At 40.4% G+C, this 20,613-nt stretch overlaps 1 protein-coding gene across 4 annotated transcripts in view; it reads right to left on the bottom strand.

The window, feature by feature from the left end:
* The window catches only part of MYO1B (myosin IB), a 193,759-nt gene that overhangs the window by 53,128 nt on the left and 120,018 nt on the right, over nt 1-20,613 (bottom strand). For all 4 annotated transcript variants that reach the window (XM_007108448.3, XM_055089170.1, XM_007108449.4 and 1 more), the window contains exons 7-11: nt 17,853-17,916; nt 6,432-6,530; nt 4,869-4,972; nt 2,666-2,813; nt 2,275-2,393 (exon numbers count right to left, since the gene is read on the bottom strand). In XM_007108448.3, the coding sequence (XP_007108510.1) occupies nt 2,275-2,393; nt 2,666-2,813; nt 4,869-4,972; nt 6,432-6,530; nt 17,853-17,916 (534 nt within the window). The remainder of the gene's footprint in view (nt 1-2,274; nt 2,394-2,665; nt 2,814-4,868; nt 4,973-6,431; nt 6,531-17,852; nt 17,917-20,613) is intronic.

The following is a 20,613-nucleotide window of genomic DNA, read 5'->3' as shown; positions in this document are numbered from 1 at the left end:
TTTGAGAGTCCGCCTGCCGATGCAGGGGACACGGGTTCGTGCCCCGGTCCGGGAAGATCCCGCATGCCGCGGAGCAGCTAGGCCCGTGAGCCATGGCCGCTGAGCCTGCGCGTCCGGAGCCTGTGCTCCGCAACGGGAGAGGCCACAACAGTGAGAGGCCCGCGTACGGGAAAAAAAAAAAAAAAAAAAAAAAAAAAGAAGCCCTCCAGGTGGGAACCCTCAAGTTTGAGAACCACTGCTGCAGGTGCGCCACTCGGACACCAAACGTAACCTTTCCAGCCACGTTGCTTTGAATCCTCTTCATATATCTAAAGCCACTGCCAAGCCTGATCAACCCTTTTCCTGATATGTACTCCAAACCTGGCTCCTCTCACTGTTTTCTTTTTGAAATGCCATTTCACCCATTCTTTATACATCTAAATCCTTCAAAGTCTGGTTCAGAAACTATCTTCTCCGAAAGTCCTTTTTAATCCCTTATGTCCCTACTAACAGTCTACATGGGGGCTTGTGTTGTGCAGGCTCTCAACAAACTTTTCTTGATGAGGTAAGTGACTCACCATCTGACTTTGAATGAGTGAGGGGGACGGGGACAGACGTGACAACAGTAGTAGTAACTTAGGAAGAAGGACACACAACAGTTATAGCTAGAAACTTTATGTATACATCAAACTTACATATGCATAAAGGTACAGTATTTCCATAACCAAAATCCCTCACCTAAAATAAGAAATCAAAGTTGAAAGGAAGTTAAAAGCGTGTAGGCATTCTTGGGTTAGTAAGAAAGACTAGGCCAGAGCAGCAGAGAGAAAGATTAAACCCACTCTACTGTCTTAAGCTTAAGGCTACTTGCAAGGAGGATGAGAATACAGTTGGACCAAATAGGCCTGAGTGGGAAAAGTCCTGAATTAATCATTTAATTCTAGCCCAGATCAACACTGACTGGTGGGACAATGTCTAAGCCATAGAAAAAAGGGTTTACAGTGAAAGCGTCTCCACAAGCTCCTAAGTATACATGCATGCATGTATACATCTGTTTATCCATTTTGAACCAATGGAGAGAAGACATAAGCAACTCAGATTTGTGTCTTAGAAAGATTTCATTGGCCTAAGTGTGGAGGCTGGAGGGGGAACAGTCAGAAAGGCAGCGAGGCCACTTTGGTCTCTTGATCACAGCCAGCATCCCCCACTGCCTTCTGCAAATTAATAAGTGGCAATTCCATTTTCCTAGTTGCTTGGGCCAAAAATGTTGAGGGTCATCCTTGACTCTTCTCTTTCTTTCATATCACACATATCAAGGCATCAGCAAGTCCTGTTGTCTCCACTTTCAAAACATATCCAGATGTGACCACTTCTTGTTCCACTGCCATCACCTGGTTCAAAAGCCACCATCATCTCTGGGTTAGCACACAACTGTGTGCTCCCCTGTGCTATGAATGTCTGTGTCCTCTCACCCCCAAACCCATATTGTTGAAGCCCTACTCCCTAATGCAGTGGTATATGGAGGTGGGGCCTTTAGATTTAGATTAGATTAGATTTAGATGTGGTCATGAGGGTGGAGTCCCCATGATGGGACTGGTACCCTTATAAGGGGATGAAGACATCAAAGCTCACTTGCTTGCTCTCTCTCTCTGCCATGTGAGGACACAGTAAGAAGGTAGCTGTCCGTAAATCAAGAAGATGGCCCTTACCAAGAATTCGACCCTGTTGGCACCCTGAGCCCAGGCTTCTAGCCTCCAGAACTGAGAGAAATAAATGTTTTTTGCTTAAGCCACCCAGTCTACGGTACACTGTTAGAGCAGCCAAAGTGACTAAGACCCCCGTCTGTCCCCTACACTCTGCTCTCTACATTGCAGCCAGAATGACTCCTTAAAATACAAGGCAGATCATACCACCTATGCTCAAAACTCTCCAGCCACTTCTCAGCTCACTCAACTTCTGTGCCCCCAACACTACGGACCTCCCTTGCTCTGCTCTACTTTTTTCTCTTTGTCTCCTGCACTTACCACCTGCTAGCTTGCTATATAAATTTATTTATTAGGTCTACTGCTTTGTCTGGTTCCTTCTGCCAAAATTTTAAGCTCCATATAGCTCCCATCCATATAGGTAGGGATCTTTATCTGTTTAGTTTACCCTGTGTCCCTAGTGCCTAGAACGATGCCTAGAAAACAGCATGACAGTTAAGATAATAGCCTAAAAAATAAAATTTTTGTTCCCACTTATATAAAAAAACCACAGACTTTAAAAACTCCCTTGCAGACATTATGTTTCACCCACCTGAGCCACGTTCAGTGTAGTTGAAACTTTCTCTTGCTTGGCCTCAACTGTTCGGAAACTGAAGGCTCGTTCTAGGACTGACTGGTCAATGCCGGTCAGCTCGCAAATTTCTTTTAACTCTGTTGTGCGGGAATGGACAAAGAGTGACTGCATATCTGCTGCTCAGAATCACTTTCAAGGCTTACACTGTTCTTTCTAAATCGTTTTCAAACCCAACAGTGTAAAATATATAAATCAAAAGACTTCAGACTGAGCTGTAATTATGTTTCTGCTCGATTTCACCAGAAAGCTTTTCAACTCACTGAAAAGCGAGTTTTACTTTCTATATTAAAAACTGGGCAGAAGTTCAAAGCCAGTTTTGCTAAACAGGGTCTGTCCTCTGCTGACTTACCGTTTTTATCTTTGATCTTGCTTTCATCTAAGCCATTCACTCGTGATTCGGGCTTGAACTCGATGTTCCCCAGCTTCAACACCGCGGCCACCACCTCCAACACAGACTCAACTTCGTGGTCCATGAAACCCACAATCTGCATGGCATTCTGGGGAGGGGGGAAAGCACCTGTTTTCTTTCTGTAGCTCTTTATTATTTTTTAAAAATAAACCATATAACAGATTCGCCTCTGAAAGAAAACAAAAATAACAACAACAACAAAAAGACAAAGTGTCCTGGAATAAACTTTCCAAAAGACAAACCTATTAAGAGACCTGAAATAGCACCAATGTGGGGCTCTATCTTGTTCAGTGGCTTCAAGCTCTGATTCAAGGAGCCCTGGGGTACTTCACGGGCTGTGGCAAAGGGGGCATGTAAAGAGGAAGATAGAGGGAGAGAAGGCTGACAGCTGAGCCCTGGGTTCCCACTCTGACTCCAAACAAACAGCTTTCATAACCCCCTACAAAAAAACCCTCTTCGTTTATTTTACAGATGAGAAAAACTGTGGTTTGCAAAGGTGAAGTGCCTGATTCCATGAACTATGGATAACACAGAACATTCGTCCAGTCATAAATATTTATCGAGTGCCAATGATTTGCCAGGCAAAGCAGATATGGAACTGGTCCTGAACTCGTCTTAAAATCATGTCCAGGAGTCAACAGGTTTCCGTAAGAGGATGTTGAGACAATTTAGAAAAATGATACTCAGGCTTCCCTGGTGGCGCAGTGGTTGACAATCCGCCTGCCAATGCAGGGGACACGGGTTCGTGCCTGGGTCCGGGAAGATGCCACATGCCGCGGAGCGGCTGGGCCCATGAGCCATGGCCACTGAGCCTGTGCGTCTGGAGCCTGTGCTCCGCAACAGGAGAGGCCACAACAGTGAGAGGCCCGCGTACCACAAAAATAATAATAATAATAAAAATAAAAATAAAAAATGATACTCTTAAGAAACGCTTTCTTGTTAAGAATAGCCCAGCTTGCTTCCTTCCTTATTTATCTCCCCCTCTCTCTCTCTATCTACCTACCTATCTGTCTATTTATAGTGACTAGGTTACATAGTAATGGGAGTGCTGTAAGATTTTCTGTTCTAGAAAATTTCAAGCATATATAAAAGTCTAAAGAGCAGGAAAAGAACCCCATGTTATTTTCACTCACCCCCAAAGATGAACTGATTCCAGTCTTGTTTTGCCTATAATCTAACCTATCTCCCCCATCACCACTATCACAGCTCTCTTATCTGGAAGTAAATAACAGTTATCAGATCATGTCCTAATAGAAGTAATTTTTCAAGTGTCTCATAAACATGGAATGTAGAATATAATTTAAAATAATTTCTTTTCTAATGAACACAAATGCTAATTATTCTGGTTTATGCATGATTTTTTGAAAACTGTATAAAAACATGACTTTCTGTCTGAAAAATAGATTTGACTTAACATGACTGTAGGACAAGTTTACATGTGGAATTTAACTACTGAGTTTGGCTATAAAGACATTTGGAATTTCAGTACAATATTAAAAGTTAAACCCCAAGATAATATAATAAGAAAGCTCCTTTTGACAAACAGTAAAATTGCATGCTCCAGTAAAGCATGGCCTTCTCGATATTGTAGGATTTTTGAGCTAGTAAAATGGAATCTAAGAAAAAAAAAATGTCATGAAGAGACTAGGGGTAGGACAGGAATAAAACACAGACCTACTAGAGCATGGACTTGAGGATATGGGGAGGGGGAAGGGTAAGCTGGGATGAAGTGAGAGAGTGGCATGGACACATATCCACTACCAAACATAAAATAGCTAGCTAGTGGGAAGCAGCCACATGGCACAGGAAGATCAGCTAGGTCGTTTGTGACCACCTAGAGGGGTGGGATAGGGAGGGTGGGAGGGAGGGAGACGCAAGAGGGAAGAGATATGGGAACATATGTATATGTATAACTGATTCACTTTGTTATAAAGCAGAAACTAACACACCATTGTAAAGCAATTATACTTCAATAAAGATGTTAAAAAAATCAAACTAATAAAAATAAAACAAATTCTTCTATAATTCTAAAACCTTAGGGAGCATGAGTTATACATCAAAGAAAAGTCAGAATTATTACCAATTCTGATTGAGCAATATAGTGTTACCCATTTTAAAGAGTAATAAGAGGGTTACATCTTACCCTAACGGTTCTGAAATTTGCTGCGTCATCCACTCCATTAACTTTGGCAGAGTCCAGACTCAGGTAATTATATCTGCTGAAATCCCGCTCAAGTTTAAGCTTATCTATTGAATCACACACACAAGTTTATAAGTTACTTCAACAAATCTAATCATCTTTAATATCTCATCCCCTTAACGCTTCAGATAAAAAGATTTCACACTATGCATTCAAGCAATAGAACAAAAATTGATACTCAAAGATCAGTAATAGTATTTTTCTAAAATCACCTTTATCACCATTGTACATATTTCAAACTCTGCTTTTTTTTACATGTATTCTTATCGAGACAGGGTCTTTCCAAGCTTTGATAATATAAAGTATCTTCAACGTACTATTTCCTTATAACGTATGATGTCTGCCTAGTGATTCCCCCACTGTTGGACATTTGGATTTTCTCCAGTTTATAATAATAAATAAAGGACAGTGATAAATGTCTTCACACAAAATGTTTTTTTGGATTCTTTTGAATTATTTCATTGGGTATATTCCAAAAAGTGGTGCACCTGGGCGCACCACCATAAGTCATTTTATGACTTATTCTGCTTTGCCAATTAGTCCCCCAGGAAGAAGTCCTCACTTTGAAGTGACACCCACAAGCTCTAAGCAGACAACTCTGCCAGCTTTATACTCTTTAATAACTTTTGCTAATATATGTGTGGTGAACACTTCAGTGCTGTTTCAATTTACATTTGTCGATAATTAACAAGGACGAATTTTTCCCCCAAGTGTGTTGACTTTCCATACCTCTTCTTGTTTGAACTACTTGCTCAAAACTTTTCATCACTTAGCTATTGCCTAACCTGATGGACTTATATTAATTCTCTAAAATATCCAAAGGTCAGACTTTTATCTCTTGTATCAGTTGCAAATGTCTTCCCACTATTTTTAAATCGTCACTGAGCAATTTGTTTTCACAGAATTGTATTCATCTACTGCTCCCTGCTAATATTTTCTCCCCAACTAGAAGAATAATTATATTCTTCCATTTTATTTTTTAAATTAATGATGAGCCCCTCCCTCAACTTTTAGCAAACCATCTGAGACACGTCCCAGTACCTGGTGAGGTACTCCAGGGACAGATATCAAACAAAGACTGCAAGGTGGCAGAAGCCAACACACACATCGTGTTCTTCCCTTCAGCCAGAATCATGGGAAAATTTTAAGAAGGAAGAGGAAAAGCATATGGAACGCTTCTGCTTTGGAAAATGTTGCAAGAGTAAAAATTAAAACATAGAAAGAGGGACTGGGGCTTCCCCAGTGGCACAGTGGTTAAGAATCCGCCTGCCAATGCAGGGAAGACGGGTTAGGGCCCTGGTCCAGGAAGATCTCACAGGCCGCGGAGCAACTAAGCCTGTGAGCCACAACTACTGAGCCCGCGTGCCTAGAGTCCATGCTCTGCAACAAGAGAAGCCACCACAATGAGAAGCCTGCACACCACAACAAAGATCCAATGCAGCCAAAAATAAATAAAATAAAATAAAATTCTTAAAAAAAAAAAGAAAAAAAGAAACAGGGACTTACTGAGGAGCTCTTCAGAGGCACCAGAAAGCAGCTGATAGAACACGTGGAAGTTTCTTTCACCTCTTGGCTGTTTAACAACACGAGATTTCTCTAAAAGATCTAAAGAGAAAAAGAATCAAATTCATAGTACAGTATTAGTTTCACTTTCAAATATACCATGCTTCTTTCTTTTCCCCCTCACTTTCTTTTTCATTTTCTGTTTTGTATTAATAAAATAATAACAGAAGCTACATTTTCGGTTCTACTTTCAGGAAGAAGCACAGCTCTAACTAAAATCTCCAAATTAAACAAACCAGGTTCTTTTTGAACCACAGTGAATATGCAGAATAAGTTTAACAATACATTTGACAAGCTGATTAAAGACAATACAGCTTATATAATAATATTCTCTTGATTTTATATAATATATGATGACATTATGTTCTTCAATATGTAGTATTACAAATCTAAGCAAGGAAATGCAGCCATTCAGTTAAGAATTCACTTAAGGGTTATAATGATAACAAGTTAACATTTTTGATATCTTATTTTATGCTAAGAGCTTTATAGACATTATTTCATTGAATCCTCCCCACCATTTTTGTAAGGTATGATTTTACAGATGAAAAAACTAACAGTCTAAGAGTTTAAGATGGATTTGAAATCAGGCTCTCTGACCCAAGTGCAGACCCCACCATATCCACATGCCCTGCTACCCGGCATAAGTGAACCAGACTTTCTTGATCTCTTGAAGTCTTAAAGAATGAAAGGTGGTTCTCATTTAATGGAATCTGGAGTTATTTGACAGTATACTTTCATTGATTCCAGATGATTTTTCATCCTGTAAATCTGATGCCTTATCAAGTTTTCAAGATTTCAGGAAGGGATGAATCCATCAAGCAAGGGAAACAGAAAGGTGCCACTGTGGCAGTAACAGGGGGTGGCAAAGTACAATGGCAGAGAATATTCCTGCCTGGAGTCCTGTTTATCACTGACCAGTGATATAAAAGAGGGTCTGGATTCTGTGAGCAAAGGCCAGATTTAGTTATAAAATTATGAATCAGTGATCCTATTATTGAGCACTAATTCTACAGAACAGACACATTTGATTTCCCATCAGATTGAAATCTAAACATAATTCAAAAAATGAGTAAGGGAGAGAACAATGTACAATTTCACGGGGACTTGTCCTTGAACTTCTTAATTTGTATTTCTGGAATCTACACTAGCATGTGAGGAGGAGTCTAGGTAGAGTTAAAGACTGTAGATTTGATGAATGAGAAGCCCTAGGGTGCTCCAAACACACAAAGCCATTTGTAAGAATGAAGAGATGGGTTGTAAGGACACATAAAATAAACTTGACAGAAAGAGAACAAAAATATGTAAACACAAAAATTATTAGGAATGGGATGCTGCAGAGTTTTCATTTTCATCTCCAGCTCTAACTTGACCTGGATGACCGCCAATGCCCTCAAGTCATAGATGGAGACTAATGAAGACTTCATATTTAGCCAAAAAAAGAAAAGGATTGTGTAATAGTCATCATCTCTAAGGACTGAACGTTTCAATCAACTTATAAATATTGACATCCAGGGCAGAAGACAGAATAAACAGGTAAGGATAAAAGCGCAGTATGATTGCACTTATCATGGACCAAGCTCCTTTGGGGTCCTAAGAGTAAAGCACAGTTTTAGAAGAAAGACCTCCCAGTGCATGGGCAGAGTCTTCATTGAGCAGCTATCCCTTACAGGAAATTCCTCGAGCCAGAAGAAAGTAACTTGACTACATGAAAAATATAAACAAATGCTCCAGTTTACTTTATCCATTCATGCACAAATTCCTTCAATCAACTCACTGCTCACCCACTATGTGCCAGCACTACCTGGGAATGAGCCTGGCACTGACTGCAAACCTGAAGACCTTCTTCCTCTTGACCTACAACTGTCACACATACATACTCTTGATTACACCCACCACCCAGACCAAGAGCAGCAGCTCTGTCCAAGGTGGGCTGGCAACACCTTTAAGAGAGAGCAGGAGATGGGGGTGAGAAAAGAGAATGACCATGTGTCTTTCACCTGTCAAAGCCCGCAAACCCCAGGCTCCCCTCATAGCACCAAGAATCCCGCCATGCCTCACCAGCCTCACCTCACAGGGGCACCTTAATGATGATGACAAACAACAGTTCTATGGCACTCACCCAGTCACACTCCACAAGCAAACTGTGGTATTTCAAGACATGAAATCACACCTTCAGAGCACCTGACAGGGCCACACTGTGCAAAAGCAACATGGCCAGCTTTATGTTTGGCACTTTTTGAACAAATGCTCACACACAATGGAGAGTTTAGAAAGAGCAATGGCTATAAGATTCAGGAGATAACAGTCACCAAGTTAAAGGATAATATTCACAGTCACCAGGTTAAAGAATAATATTCGCCTGTGCAGGGTGGAAGGGAATGTTGGCCAATGTACTCCTTGCACCACACATGCTGATATTATCAGTGATCACTATCATAGTCAAATCTGAAACATAATACAACATGCTTTTAAAAGGAAAAGTGCAGGCGGGGAAGTGCAAGGGAACTTTCACTGACCTTCCGCTCTGCATTCAGTACTTTTCATTTGTTATCATATTCAACCCTGAACACCTCCTCTGAGGTTGGTTTTATAATCCCCATTTTGTAGATGAGAAAACGAGGCTCACATCACATTGTTACTAAGCAACAAAGCCAGAATGCAAAGCTTTAGGAGACTAAGGTATCGTGCTTATGCTCTTTGTAATTTTCCCGCAAAAAGAATGCTAAATCCACAAACACTTGAAAAGGCTGAGGCTGTTCTTTACATAAAATATATGACTTCACCTAAGCAACTCAATCACAAAATGAGGAACCTTTTATTACAAAGCAGTTGAGGGTTTTACCACCTAAAATGCTTTGTCGATTACCCCAGAGCCTCCTATTTCTTTATGACTTTTCTTGTAAGTTACAAGCTTCTAGGCAGAACAGTAATCAGGGAAAATGTTTGCTCCCAAATAATTTACTAGTGCTTAAAACCATTCCCTAGTCTATTTAAAAAAACAAAAAAACAACAAAAAACAACATAATCTAACAGCATGAAGCCATATCAAAAAATTACTCAAGGTACAGAACATAAATTCAATTCACTATAAGAACCTGCCACCTGAACATTTTAATGTGCCCCTGAATTAAGGCAAAGCAAAACACTGGCACAGCCTTCTCTTCTGCTTTAGATGCTTCTGCTACCACTGATTGTGCCTCTACTAACAAGACTTAATAAAAAGGAGTATAGGATATGCCAGATATTTAGTAGAGAAGAGAGTATAAGAGCCTCCATATATTCCAATGCAGCTACATTCCTGAACCCTCAAGATATAAATTTAAGTTCATATCAAATTTTATATAAATTTAAGTTTTAAGGGAAGAGATAAACCTATTAAGCCATTCTAAAGGGGAAAAGCAATGGGTAGGCACAGAGAAACTCTGGAATCAGAACTTTCCCACCAACTCCACCATGACACTGCCACCTGACTATTAACAGAATCAGACCATCACTGAGGGGTTTTCTTAGTTTTGACTAATTACCAGCTAGTCCACAGCATATACATGTTCCTGGGCACTGGGACAGGTAACCTCCCTATGGCATAAGATATGAAAGAAGTAAAATGTCCATGTTTGCACCTGCTGGAGATGGAAGTCTTTTAATAAGCCAAGGAATAAAAGAACAAGTAGTGGTTTGGAAGGGGAAAAAAATCACATTACTTTGGAACATAACAGGTGAAGGATTAGATAGCATGATCAAAGTTTCTTTACTCTATGTATAATCTCCCTTCCTGAAAAAGAAGAAATGGTCCAAGTTCTTGATTAAGGCTTATGGAAGAATTTGCTTTGTCTCAGTTTTGCCAGTAAGGCCAGAATGATAATGAAAGCCCAAGATGCAGACATGACCGACCCTGCTCCTCTCCAATTGCTCAAAGATACACATTATGAAAAAAGTGTCTGAGTGGCACTGAAGGCTCTTCCAACGGATTTGTTTCCAACGGATTTGTTTAATTTCAGTGGAAAACTTGGATTATGAACTAATGTTTGCTCTTATATTGGGGTATATATTCTAAAATCAACTCTATACTTTTTCTGGAAATACACAACATAACCCTCAAGATTGAGAATTAGGAAGGTTCACTAAAGACAAGCTTTAAAGTAAAAAAAGATGGGGCAAATGTCTTCTTACAAATCATTCACTGTGCACGTGTATTACAGAAAGCAGAGGTGGGTGTTCACCCCAGGGCTCTCTCTCAGCCCGGGTCTCACACAGACCTTTGTCTATCTGCAGGTTACAGGCTTTGAGAGACCTCAAACACCTGGCACGCCGTGACAGGACAGTGGTTCCCCTACCTCCACCTCCATGCAGCATTTTCATTTCTAAGAAAGCAGCTTAAAGTTTTAAATCAAAAGTCAGAGTCCTGAAGTTATAAATCAGCACCAGTGATAGCTGAACATGCTACATGAAAAGTTGTGAGAGGGTTCCCAGTGCCTGCACGTGAAAAATCAACTTGGGCTTTAAAACGCTAAGAAAATTTGCCTTACTATCTACCTAATTAAATGCCATTTAAAAAATCAGGATCCAGTTGCATACATATAGCATTTATGCATTTTCACAACAGACTTTTTTCTAATACAAATTTAAAGTTTATCTAATAATTGGAAAGTAACTTATGTGTGTATGTATCTGAATCTACAATTTGATACCCAACTCTGAAATAAAATTAATGAAATATCTAGTCCACAATATCTTATTATTATACATACTATTCTAATAAACCTTGATTCATTTCTTAATCTGAGGTTAATTTAGATGTATTTGAACACCTGATTTCTTCTATAGTATTGGTATATAGTCTTGTTTCATGATAAAACATGTAGTTTTTTTTCATGGTAAACATATTTTTGTATAAGAAAGAACACCAAAATAAAATTGAGACAAAGGAAAGCATCTATTTTTATATAAAGCCATCCATTACAGAGTAGCAGAATTACTCTTTGAAATTTCAGTTTTATTGCTACAGATACTTCACAACCGATGGTTGATTATTTGTCTTCTTTAGGGGTATTAAATGTCAAAGTGCTAAAAAAGCCCAGCCTTGTATTACAAACTAGGTAAATAATCTCAGTTTTTGATGAATTTTGACCTTAAAGAAGACAGCTACTGTTTACTGATGAAGAGTCACTAGCTGTTGAGAAATGACTCATGTACAGGTAAGTCCCCAATTCCATATATATATCTCACACATATACATAGTCCCAGAAAACAAAGCAGATCAGAGTTTCCTTTAGGAAGTGTTATAACAGATAGTTTTGCTCCCAGTCACCCACTCATCATCAATTAAACCAAAGGTATAATATAAAAGGAAGAACAAAGCTATAAATCTCAAACAATTTAAAAGGGTAAACATATTCCATATGCTACAAAATGGCAGGAATGTGCCATACATAAGGATTAAACAACATGCCCTGAGATAGTCAGCACATAAATTAATTGCATTGTAAATTCAAAAGAAATGTAAAAGAAAAAGAATTCAGAGCAATTTGTTCTACCCTCCACCTTCCCTGTGAGTAAGGTAGGCATTTCTTCCTGCTTTACGATTCCGTGTGGGAGGATTTCATGAGATGAACTCCCCAGCTTCTCAGCCCCTTACTCCTCTCCTCAGCAGGCGGAAAGACTCCTCTGAGCAGCGAAGTTTGGAAGAAGAAATGGGCATGCATGTACAGCTCAGCCCCCTCATTCCCCACACTGTGCACAAATTCAGCCCCACTCCCAGGCTGTAAGACAGATGGAGCAACACGCACAAGCAGAGGCCAGGGGTTGCTCGGTGCTGTCAATGCCTGCCAACCTGCCAAAGGACTACTAGCACACCCTCTTGGGTGATAAACCGAAAGCTGCCTTCTTCAACCTTGCCTCTACAGTAATAAAGCTGCTTCCTCTCCAGCTTATTTCCTGTGCCTATTTCTCATGTGTTTCCAAACTGGGTGGGGAAAGGAGATTACCTATTAGACCTCTGTCTCAAGTTATTTTCTGCTGCATAACAAATGGCCCCAAAACTTACCAGCTTAGACCAATACCATTTATTAGCTCATGAGTCTGAGAGTCAGATTTGTAGTTCCTCTGATCTAAGCCAGCTTGGCTGATCTCTGCTGGCTGGTTGGCTGGCAGATCTAAGATGCCCTCACTCACACGTCTGCTGGTTCATTCCACGCGCCTCTCATCACCCAGCAGACTAGCCCAGGTTCACGCACATGGTGGTAATGAGTTCCCCAGAGAAGCAAGAGAGGATAAGCCCCAGTAGCGAACCAACTTTCGAGTCTCTCATTGCTCCATGTTTGCAAATTGTTCCATTGACCAAAACAAATCTCATGGCCAAGCCTTAAGTCATTGAGAGAGGGGACTACCGAAGCATGTGGACACAAGCTAAGAAACTATTGTGGTCATTTCTGAAAACAATCTATCAGCTTTAGGTTATTTAAAATAAAATGGTCACGAATTCTTTTCCCACTCTTCCCACTGAGAGGAGGAATCTACATTCCCCAGCACTGAAACTGAGCAAGCTTGTGCCCACATGGACTTAACAGAGTCAGTGATGCTGTACGATTTCCCAGGCTACTCAGGCTTCTTCCTGGTTCTCTTGGAACACTTGCTGTCAGGATGTTCCCTCTTGGAACACTCCCTCTCAGAATCTAGCCACCTTGCTGTGAGAAGCCCAAATCACACGAGGCCACACATAGATGGCTCTAGTTAACATTCTAGCTGAGCTCACCCCCTGAATCATCCCAGCCCAGGAGCCTGACACATGAGTGACAAAGCCTCCAGAGGACTCCAACCCCCCCCCATTCATGTAAGTTGCCCCCAATCACTGGAGTTTTCCCAGCTGAGGTCCCATATGTCATGGAGACAAGCCAACCCTGCTGAGCTCCATCTGAATTCTTGACCCACAGAATCCAAGAGCATATAACAGGGCCGTTGTTTTACTCCACTAAGTCTGGGGTGGTTTATTGGGCAGTTAATAACTGGGCCATACACCAATGTCAACGTTTGCTTTCCTTCATAACCACAGGATTGGGTTACTTCTTTCAAGCTGAACAGAGACATCAGTAACAAATGGTGCTTGATTACCAATAACTTTGTTTGCCTTTGTGGGATTTAGAAAAAGTATTTTTAAATGATTAACATAGAATATTCAGATAAACTTACCCAATAAAGAAGAAGCTTTATTCCTCAATAAATTTCTCTATGTCAAACTGTGCTTATTGTACATTAGGTACTTATGTGATTATTAATTAGTTAATTCAACAAATATATATTAGATGTTAGACACTATTTTAGTTGCTATCATTTAGCAACGAACCATACAAACTGAGTCTCTGTCATTACAGGGTATATATTTGGCTAGGAGCTAGACACAATCAACAAATAAATATACAATAATGAAAAGAAGCAAACATTTATTGAGTGCTTACTACGTGCCAGGCACTGTTACAAGTGCTTTAGATGTTAACAAATTATTTACAACTCATCACAACCCTATGAGATCAGTACTATTATCCTCATTTCAAAGAGAAAGAAATGGAGGCACAGAGAATTAAGTAACTTGTTGTCTTTTTGTTTAGACATTGGCAACCACATGATAAATCACTGACAACCGCGTATGTAGGCTCATGGATATGTCCCAAATAATAAAGCAGGAAAATGTAGAGCCTGCCTATATTTAACCAATTCCATCCTCATCTCCAGCACTTACTGAGCACCTGCTGTGTGTCAGGTATCACCCTAGGCTCTTGATACACTACCGTGAACAGGAAAGCCGTGTCTCCCATCCTTACAGTTTACGCAGGTGTATGCACATTTGAAATCTTAAGGCTTCTTCTTAGTATATCTCTATGCTATTCTTCTTTTAGGAGATAAAATCTCTTGAGACTTGTACCACATTTTCTCCAGTTTAAATTGCCATTTAGTGCCACAACTATAAGAAAGTATCTGTGACTATTAATAAAAGCAACAGGTTTCCAAACATTTCAAGTTCATAACACTAGATCCAAAATCCTCAATGTAAATGTATAAATTTTATGAGACCCACAATCATTAACAAAGTAGGAGAACTAGTACCTCACATCAGCCAAACATCTGGATGTGTTTCCATATTTTATCTTCTCTACTTAAGTAAATGTTTGACATTTTCTATTTTTGTAACACTTCTCTCCAAAGATACTAACCTCAGAGATACCGTAGCTTTCAAAACTCTCCTAATGATACTAACTTCAGAAATACGTAGCTTTCAAATGAGTTCAAGACTTAGGTTTTACAGCATACCTCTCTTAGAAAGAGAGGAAGAGAGAGTAAGTTATTGGGTTTTTTTTCCCCACTTCCTGGATACACAACTGGCTCAAATGATCCTGTGACTTTTTCAAGGTAATAATTACAGCCAACAACGACCTATGCTTTTCACTAGGCGGCTGTTGGAAAAGGAAGCAAAATAGACGACCTACAAAATGGCAAATCTTGTCTCCTTTTCTGGGTACAAGAAGCTAACTTTTGGCAGCTTGCAGAGAACAAGAGTGGGTTTACCCATTGCTTTATACCCCCCTTAAGCCAGCAGGCAGCAGCTCCCCGTGGCCACCTATGAGTCAGTCCTCTCTCTATACGGGGTGAAATTTCCTGCTCTCACCACTAATGTATCCCTTTCCTTTCCAAAGCAAAGGATACTCTAAAATACCAGGGTGTTCCCATTACCACAAATTTCAATATAATTTCATTGTGGGAACAAATGGTAACAAAAACCATATGACGTTCATTCATGATGGTTTTTAATCTTCATTGGGAATGAACTGGGTGTTTACTATTTATTCTCCACGGATACTGCAAGAATTAGAGACAGGAAGACATTTCTGTTTGAAACCTGAAACTTCAAAATGTAAAACCCAAGTTATTTTCTAATACTTAGAATAAAGGCATCCTTAAATATTTTCCTAGAGTCCTCAAGAGTAATACTGGTTCAATCATTCTAGAATGTTCTATAACAAAAAGTTAATGTAGCCTCATTTTTAAAAGTGTATTACTCAATTAATAACTAAATTTAATTTGTCTTATAAAATGCAAGTGTTATAAATATCTTTCAGAATAAAAGCTAATCTTTCCTTAAAATGGTGGTTTTAAAACTGAGGTATACTTTTTCCTATACAGCTCTCATCAGCTGCCACATACTGTGAAGGAAGCTTGTGTAACAAACTTGGCAGGGTTATAATCACTTGCTTTTGCTGGTATATATATGATTTGCATGAGTATTTCTGTTTCCTTATTTTACAGTTAAAACCATTGAACATAAGTAGTACCATCCTAGCCAATATCATCTCAGATTAAAACTTCCTCTTCAAGACGTTTTTCCAACAATAATACATTTTTACAAATACGTATAATCCCAACAATGCATGGCACACAAGCTAAAATAACAAATTAAACTACTTTGGGACTTCCCTAGTGGTGCAATGGTTAAGAATCCGCCTGCTGTACTTCCCAGATGGTGCAGTGGTTAAGAATCTGCCTGCCAGGGCTTCCCTGGTGGCGCAGTGGTTGAGAATCCACCTGTGGATGCAGGGGACACGGGTTCGTGCATCGGTCCGGGAGGATCCCACATGCCGCGGAGCGGCTGGGCCCGTGAGCCATGCCCACTGAGCCTGTGCGTCCGGAGCCTGTGCTCCGCAACGGGAGAGGCCACAATGGTGAGAGGCCCGTGTACCACAAAAAACAAAAACAAAACAAAACAAACAAAAAAAGAATCTGCCTGCCAATGCAGGGGACATGGGTTAGAGCCCTGGTCCAGGAAGATCCCACATGCCACAGAGCAACTAAGCCCGTGCGCCACAACTACTGAGCCTGCACTCTACAGCCCGTGAGCCACAACCACTGAGCCTGCATGCCCAGAGCCCGTGCTCTGCGACAAGAGAAGCCACCGCAGTGAGAAGCCTGAGCACTGCAACGAAGAGTAGACCCCGCTCGCTACAACTAGAGAAAGCCCGCGCGCAGCAACAAAGACCCAATGAAGCCAAAATACTAAATAAACTATTTAAAAACTACAAATGGTAGAAATGGGAAGAACCATGGAATTCATCCAGTTCAATCCTATAGTTTCCAAGATAAAGAAACTCTAGGCCTAGAAGTTTACTCTACGAACTATGATTTAAAAAATTTTTTTAAAAATTCAGCTGCATGGTTTGCCCAAATTCTAAAAATATTCACTTTCAAATGGCATCCCTCTGGTTCTAGAGTTTCTCTGGAAGATCACAGGGGCCACCTGGAGGTCTACGGGTTCTGGCTGCTTATCTCCTTTTTAACCAGATCAGGCCTCGTTTCATCTGTTTCATATTTGGAATAAAATTTCATTTGGAGAAAGAATGCCACTGCTATGGCAAAAAGCAGTGCTTTGGATACCTGAGCCAATTGTTATTTTTTAATCTAGTACAAACTTAGATTTTTTTCATTCCAACAATCCGAACAGCATCTTAGGGTGGTGAAAAGGCCAGGGGAAGCAGGGTGGGGGTGGTGGTCAGCAGTGTGGCCCTCAAAAAAAACAAGAGGATAACCAGGCTGTAGCTTCCCCTGGAGGTGCACTAACCCTGAGAGGTCATCGTATCCTTGCCAAACGAATCAGCTACAGAATCAACAGGAGCAGAGACATCAGGGCGGTGCCACATGCACTGAAACTCCAAAGCATGGATGAAGGGGCCTTATCTACAACAGATACTGACCATTGTGCCCACCTGAGAACACTCTGGACCTGGGGCTGTTAAGTAGACCTCACCCGATTTTGTTCATTTTTTCACCTTTGCCAGAGAACATTTCACTTCTATAATCACAAATCATGACTAAAGAAAGCAAATAAATTTGTCTCTGCCTAACAGGTGTACCACATTTCAATTATTTAAACACACTGAAGACAAAATTCTCACAGTAAAATTTGAAGTACAGGTTTTTCTCAATTATCGGGTAACTGTTACCCCAAAAGTCATTAAATTAAAATCAATTATTATTTATATTTTGTTTTTAACCATAGAGTAATTTTGTTAAAGAAAATAACGGTTGGAGAATCTTTTTTATTACTGGATTGGCTTGAAGACCTACAGGATATAAAATACAGTTGGGCTAATATTTATTTCTTTAGCAGACTGCTAAAAAGTTTTTCAAAGGCAAAGACTCTAAGTGATCTTTTAAAAAGATTTAGAAATTAAATATTATAAAACAATCTGAAATGCATAGGTTAAAAAGTTAAGTATAAGAAAAGGAAATGTATTCTTAAACCTATCTCTTAAAGACCCAAGTATCTAAAATATTGTTATAAATATGTTTTACTATTCTGAACTTCTTTAAAATACTCACAGTTACTTATCACTCCTCCCAGTGGATCGCCTTTAAAATCGAATTCAATATCCATATATTTGCCCTGCCAAAGAAAGACTTTGTGAGTTTTCAAGTTCACCTCAAAATATTCAGTCACTGTATCTTAAAGCATAGCATAATAAGCCCTTTATGCATTTGTTTAAATGTAATTAAGAAAGACACGGTTTATGTAACCATGATGCAAAACAATGTGCCTCCAAAAATAATTCACAATAAATACCCCATTAGCTCAAAGTGAGCATATCTCGTTGCTAATTTAAGAATAGATCTTCTCAGCCATCATAAGACTTTTGGGTACGCTTCAAACTTCTCAAGGACATGTGTATTCAATTCAAGAATAAAAACTGAGAAAGTTAGTATTCCTTGAATATGCACTAGCTGGCAATATAAATTATTTCATTTTTATAGGCAAAGTATGTTTTAAGCCATGGCTAGACATTCCAAACATACTGGACAGTGGATAAAATGGAAGACTTCAAGTTCTGTTTTTATATCTACTCAAATCAAATGTATGATTATGTGGTGTGACCAACTCAGAATCAAAGGCTGATCATTATTACTTTCTTTGGCTTTTAATCTAGATTATACAGAAATATATAACCCATGTTCATATTACACCTTATAGATGGTACCTTAAACACACAGAAACACACATGGAGTCTCACACTGTGATTTTTAGAGAATGGGTCTGGATTGTGTGGTTAAAGAGTAACAAGTATATCAGAATAACCCTGAGGGCTGTTTTTTGTTTGGAAAAGGGTGTCTTGATCTAATAAGTAGTCTTTGGTTTTGTTTCATGTTCTACCTTAGTCAGATCGATGGTTTGTAAATAATTCTCCCAGAGAATTACTTTAATGCTATTTTCAAAATAATGGTAAGGGAGGAGAAACATGATCACATGGCACACAATCAACGACGTAATGTGTGATTTTTTATTAGCTCGTGCATGCTCTCCCACCTTCTCCTTCTTCATTGTCATGGGTCATCTGGCCTTTTTAAGTCTTCACTTGCTCATTAAGCAAATGTTTATCAAGCATTTCCTGGACACTAACGTTGGCACAAGGGAAAGCAAGGCATCACTCCTGCCCTCAAGGAATTTACAGTCTGGGGGGGAACTGAAACATAAATAGGACATAACCATGTACAGGGATACATCCTACAGTGGGATCATGGCACTGTGCGCAAAGAACAGGGGACAGAGGGGGAGCAGGAGATCTGCCCTAGCTTCAAGGCGAAGTAGCAGGAGAAGTCATGCAGGCAAGGAGGCAAGGGATCAGGAAGGAGCAGGCATAAGCACTGGCATCCGTGAGGATGGTGAGGGAAGTCAGAGCACATCATGACACCGACATTTTCTCCTGACAGCAAAGTTGTGTCATTAAACGTTCCTCAACAAGGACACCATGATCAGACTTGCCTCTTTACAAGATCACTCTGGCTGGTGTGGAATGGACTGGAAAGGATCTATCAGATGTAGCTGACAGAGGTGGCTGCAATTAGGGGAGAAACACTGGTGGCTTTATGCCAGAGTAGAAAAAGAGGAAAGTAAACAGAGTTGAGAGCTACCCAGAGAGTCACGATGACTGGTCATGGTTGGATGGAGAAGGTAAGAAAGGAGGGTGTTCAAGAATTTAAAAGTCCAGGAATGTGGCCCAGGCAACTGAGTGGATAGCGACACTCTCTAGTATGCAAGGGGACACTGGAGGCAAAGCAGACATGAAAGAGGGAGAAAGAGTAACTTCACAAGAGAGTCAGAGGATGACCGTAGGAGAGGGGATGATTCTGATGGCAGGTGGTCCCTGGGCAAAGGAGGCAACAGATCTAGAGTACAGGTGCAGAGATAAGTGTGAGAAAGGAGCATGTATACATGGATGTATGGATGGATGTATACATGGATGTATGGATGGATGTATGGATGGATGTATACATGTATACGTGGATGTATACATGTATACGTGGATGTATACATGTATACGTGGATGTATACATGGAGCATGTACACATGGAGACAGGGGAGGTGCCAAGGAGCAGGGCTAATTTGGTTTGAGAGCTTGGAAGAGGATGATTTCTGTGAAGTAGGCATAATAGCATCAGCTGAGAGTAAAGGATAGAAGGTTTGAAGAGAGTAGAGCAAACACTGTGGAGAAAGGAAAAGGAAGCTGACCAGGGCTAAACTCCTGCACAACATGGAGAACTCAGCTGAGGCCCACACTGATGACTCCCCAAAGGCTTGGTTCTGACCCTGTCACTAGACTACTCACAAATAACCAGTTGCTTCCCACCACCTACAAAATAAAGTCTGAGACCCTGACCCTGCTACTCCAGGCCCTCCAGTTGGGGCCTGGCTGCACCTTCCCAGCCCTCTGGCCCACGGCTCCATTCACAGACTCCCTGGTCTGGCCATTAACTCTGGCAAATGAAGGTCCACACTGGTTTCTCTCCCCATTTTCTCATGCTGTACTGCCAGCTCCTCCTGCTTGCCACCCCATTTTGCCTTCTTTAAATCTTGTGGACCCACTCAGGACCGTCCCCTGCCCCGGACTCCTCCAGCTTCTCTATTCTGAGCTACCATAACACTTCATCTATACTTTTCATGGGGAACTTACTAGTTTATGTGTTGTGTTATAATTATTTTCAGCCATGTCCATTTTTCCTGACTAGTTTATAAGCTTCTTAAAAATAGGTATTCAGGGCTTCCCTGGTGGCGCAGTGGTTGAGAGTCCGCCTGCCGATGCAGGGGACA

Source organism: Physeter macrocephalus, chromosome 2, assembly GCF_002837175.3.
Source record: "Physeter macrocephalus isolate SW-GA chromosome 2, ASM283717v5, whole genome shotgun sequence".
NCBI classification, from domain to species: domain Eukaryota; kingdom Metazoa; phylum Chordata; class Mammalia; order Artiodactyla; family Physeteridae; genus Physeter; species Physeter macrocephalus.
Note: the sequence above shows the minus strand (reverse complement) of the source record. Positions and strands in the feature narration are given on the sequence as shown.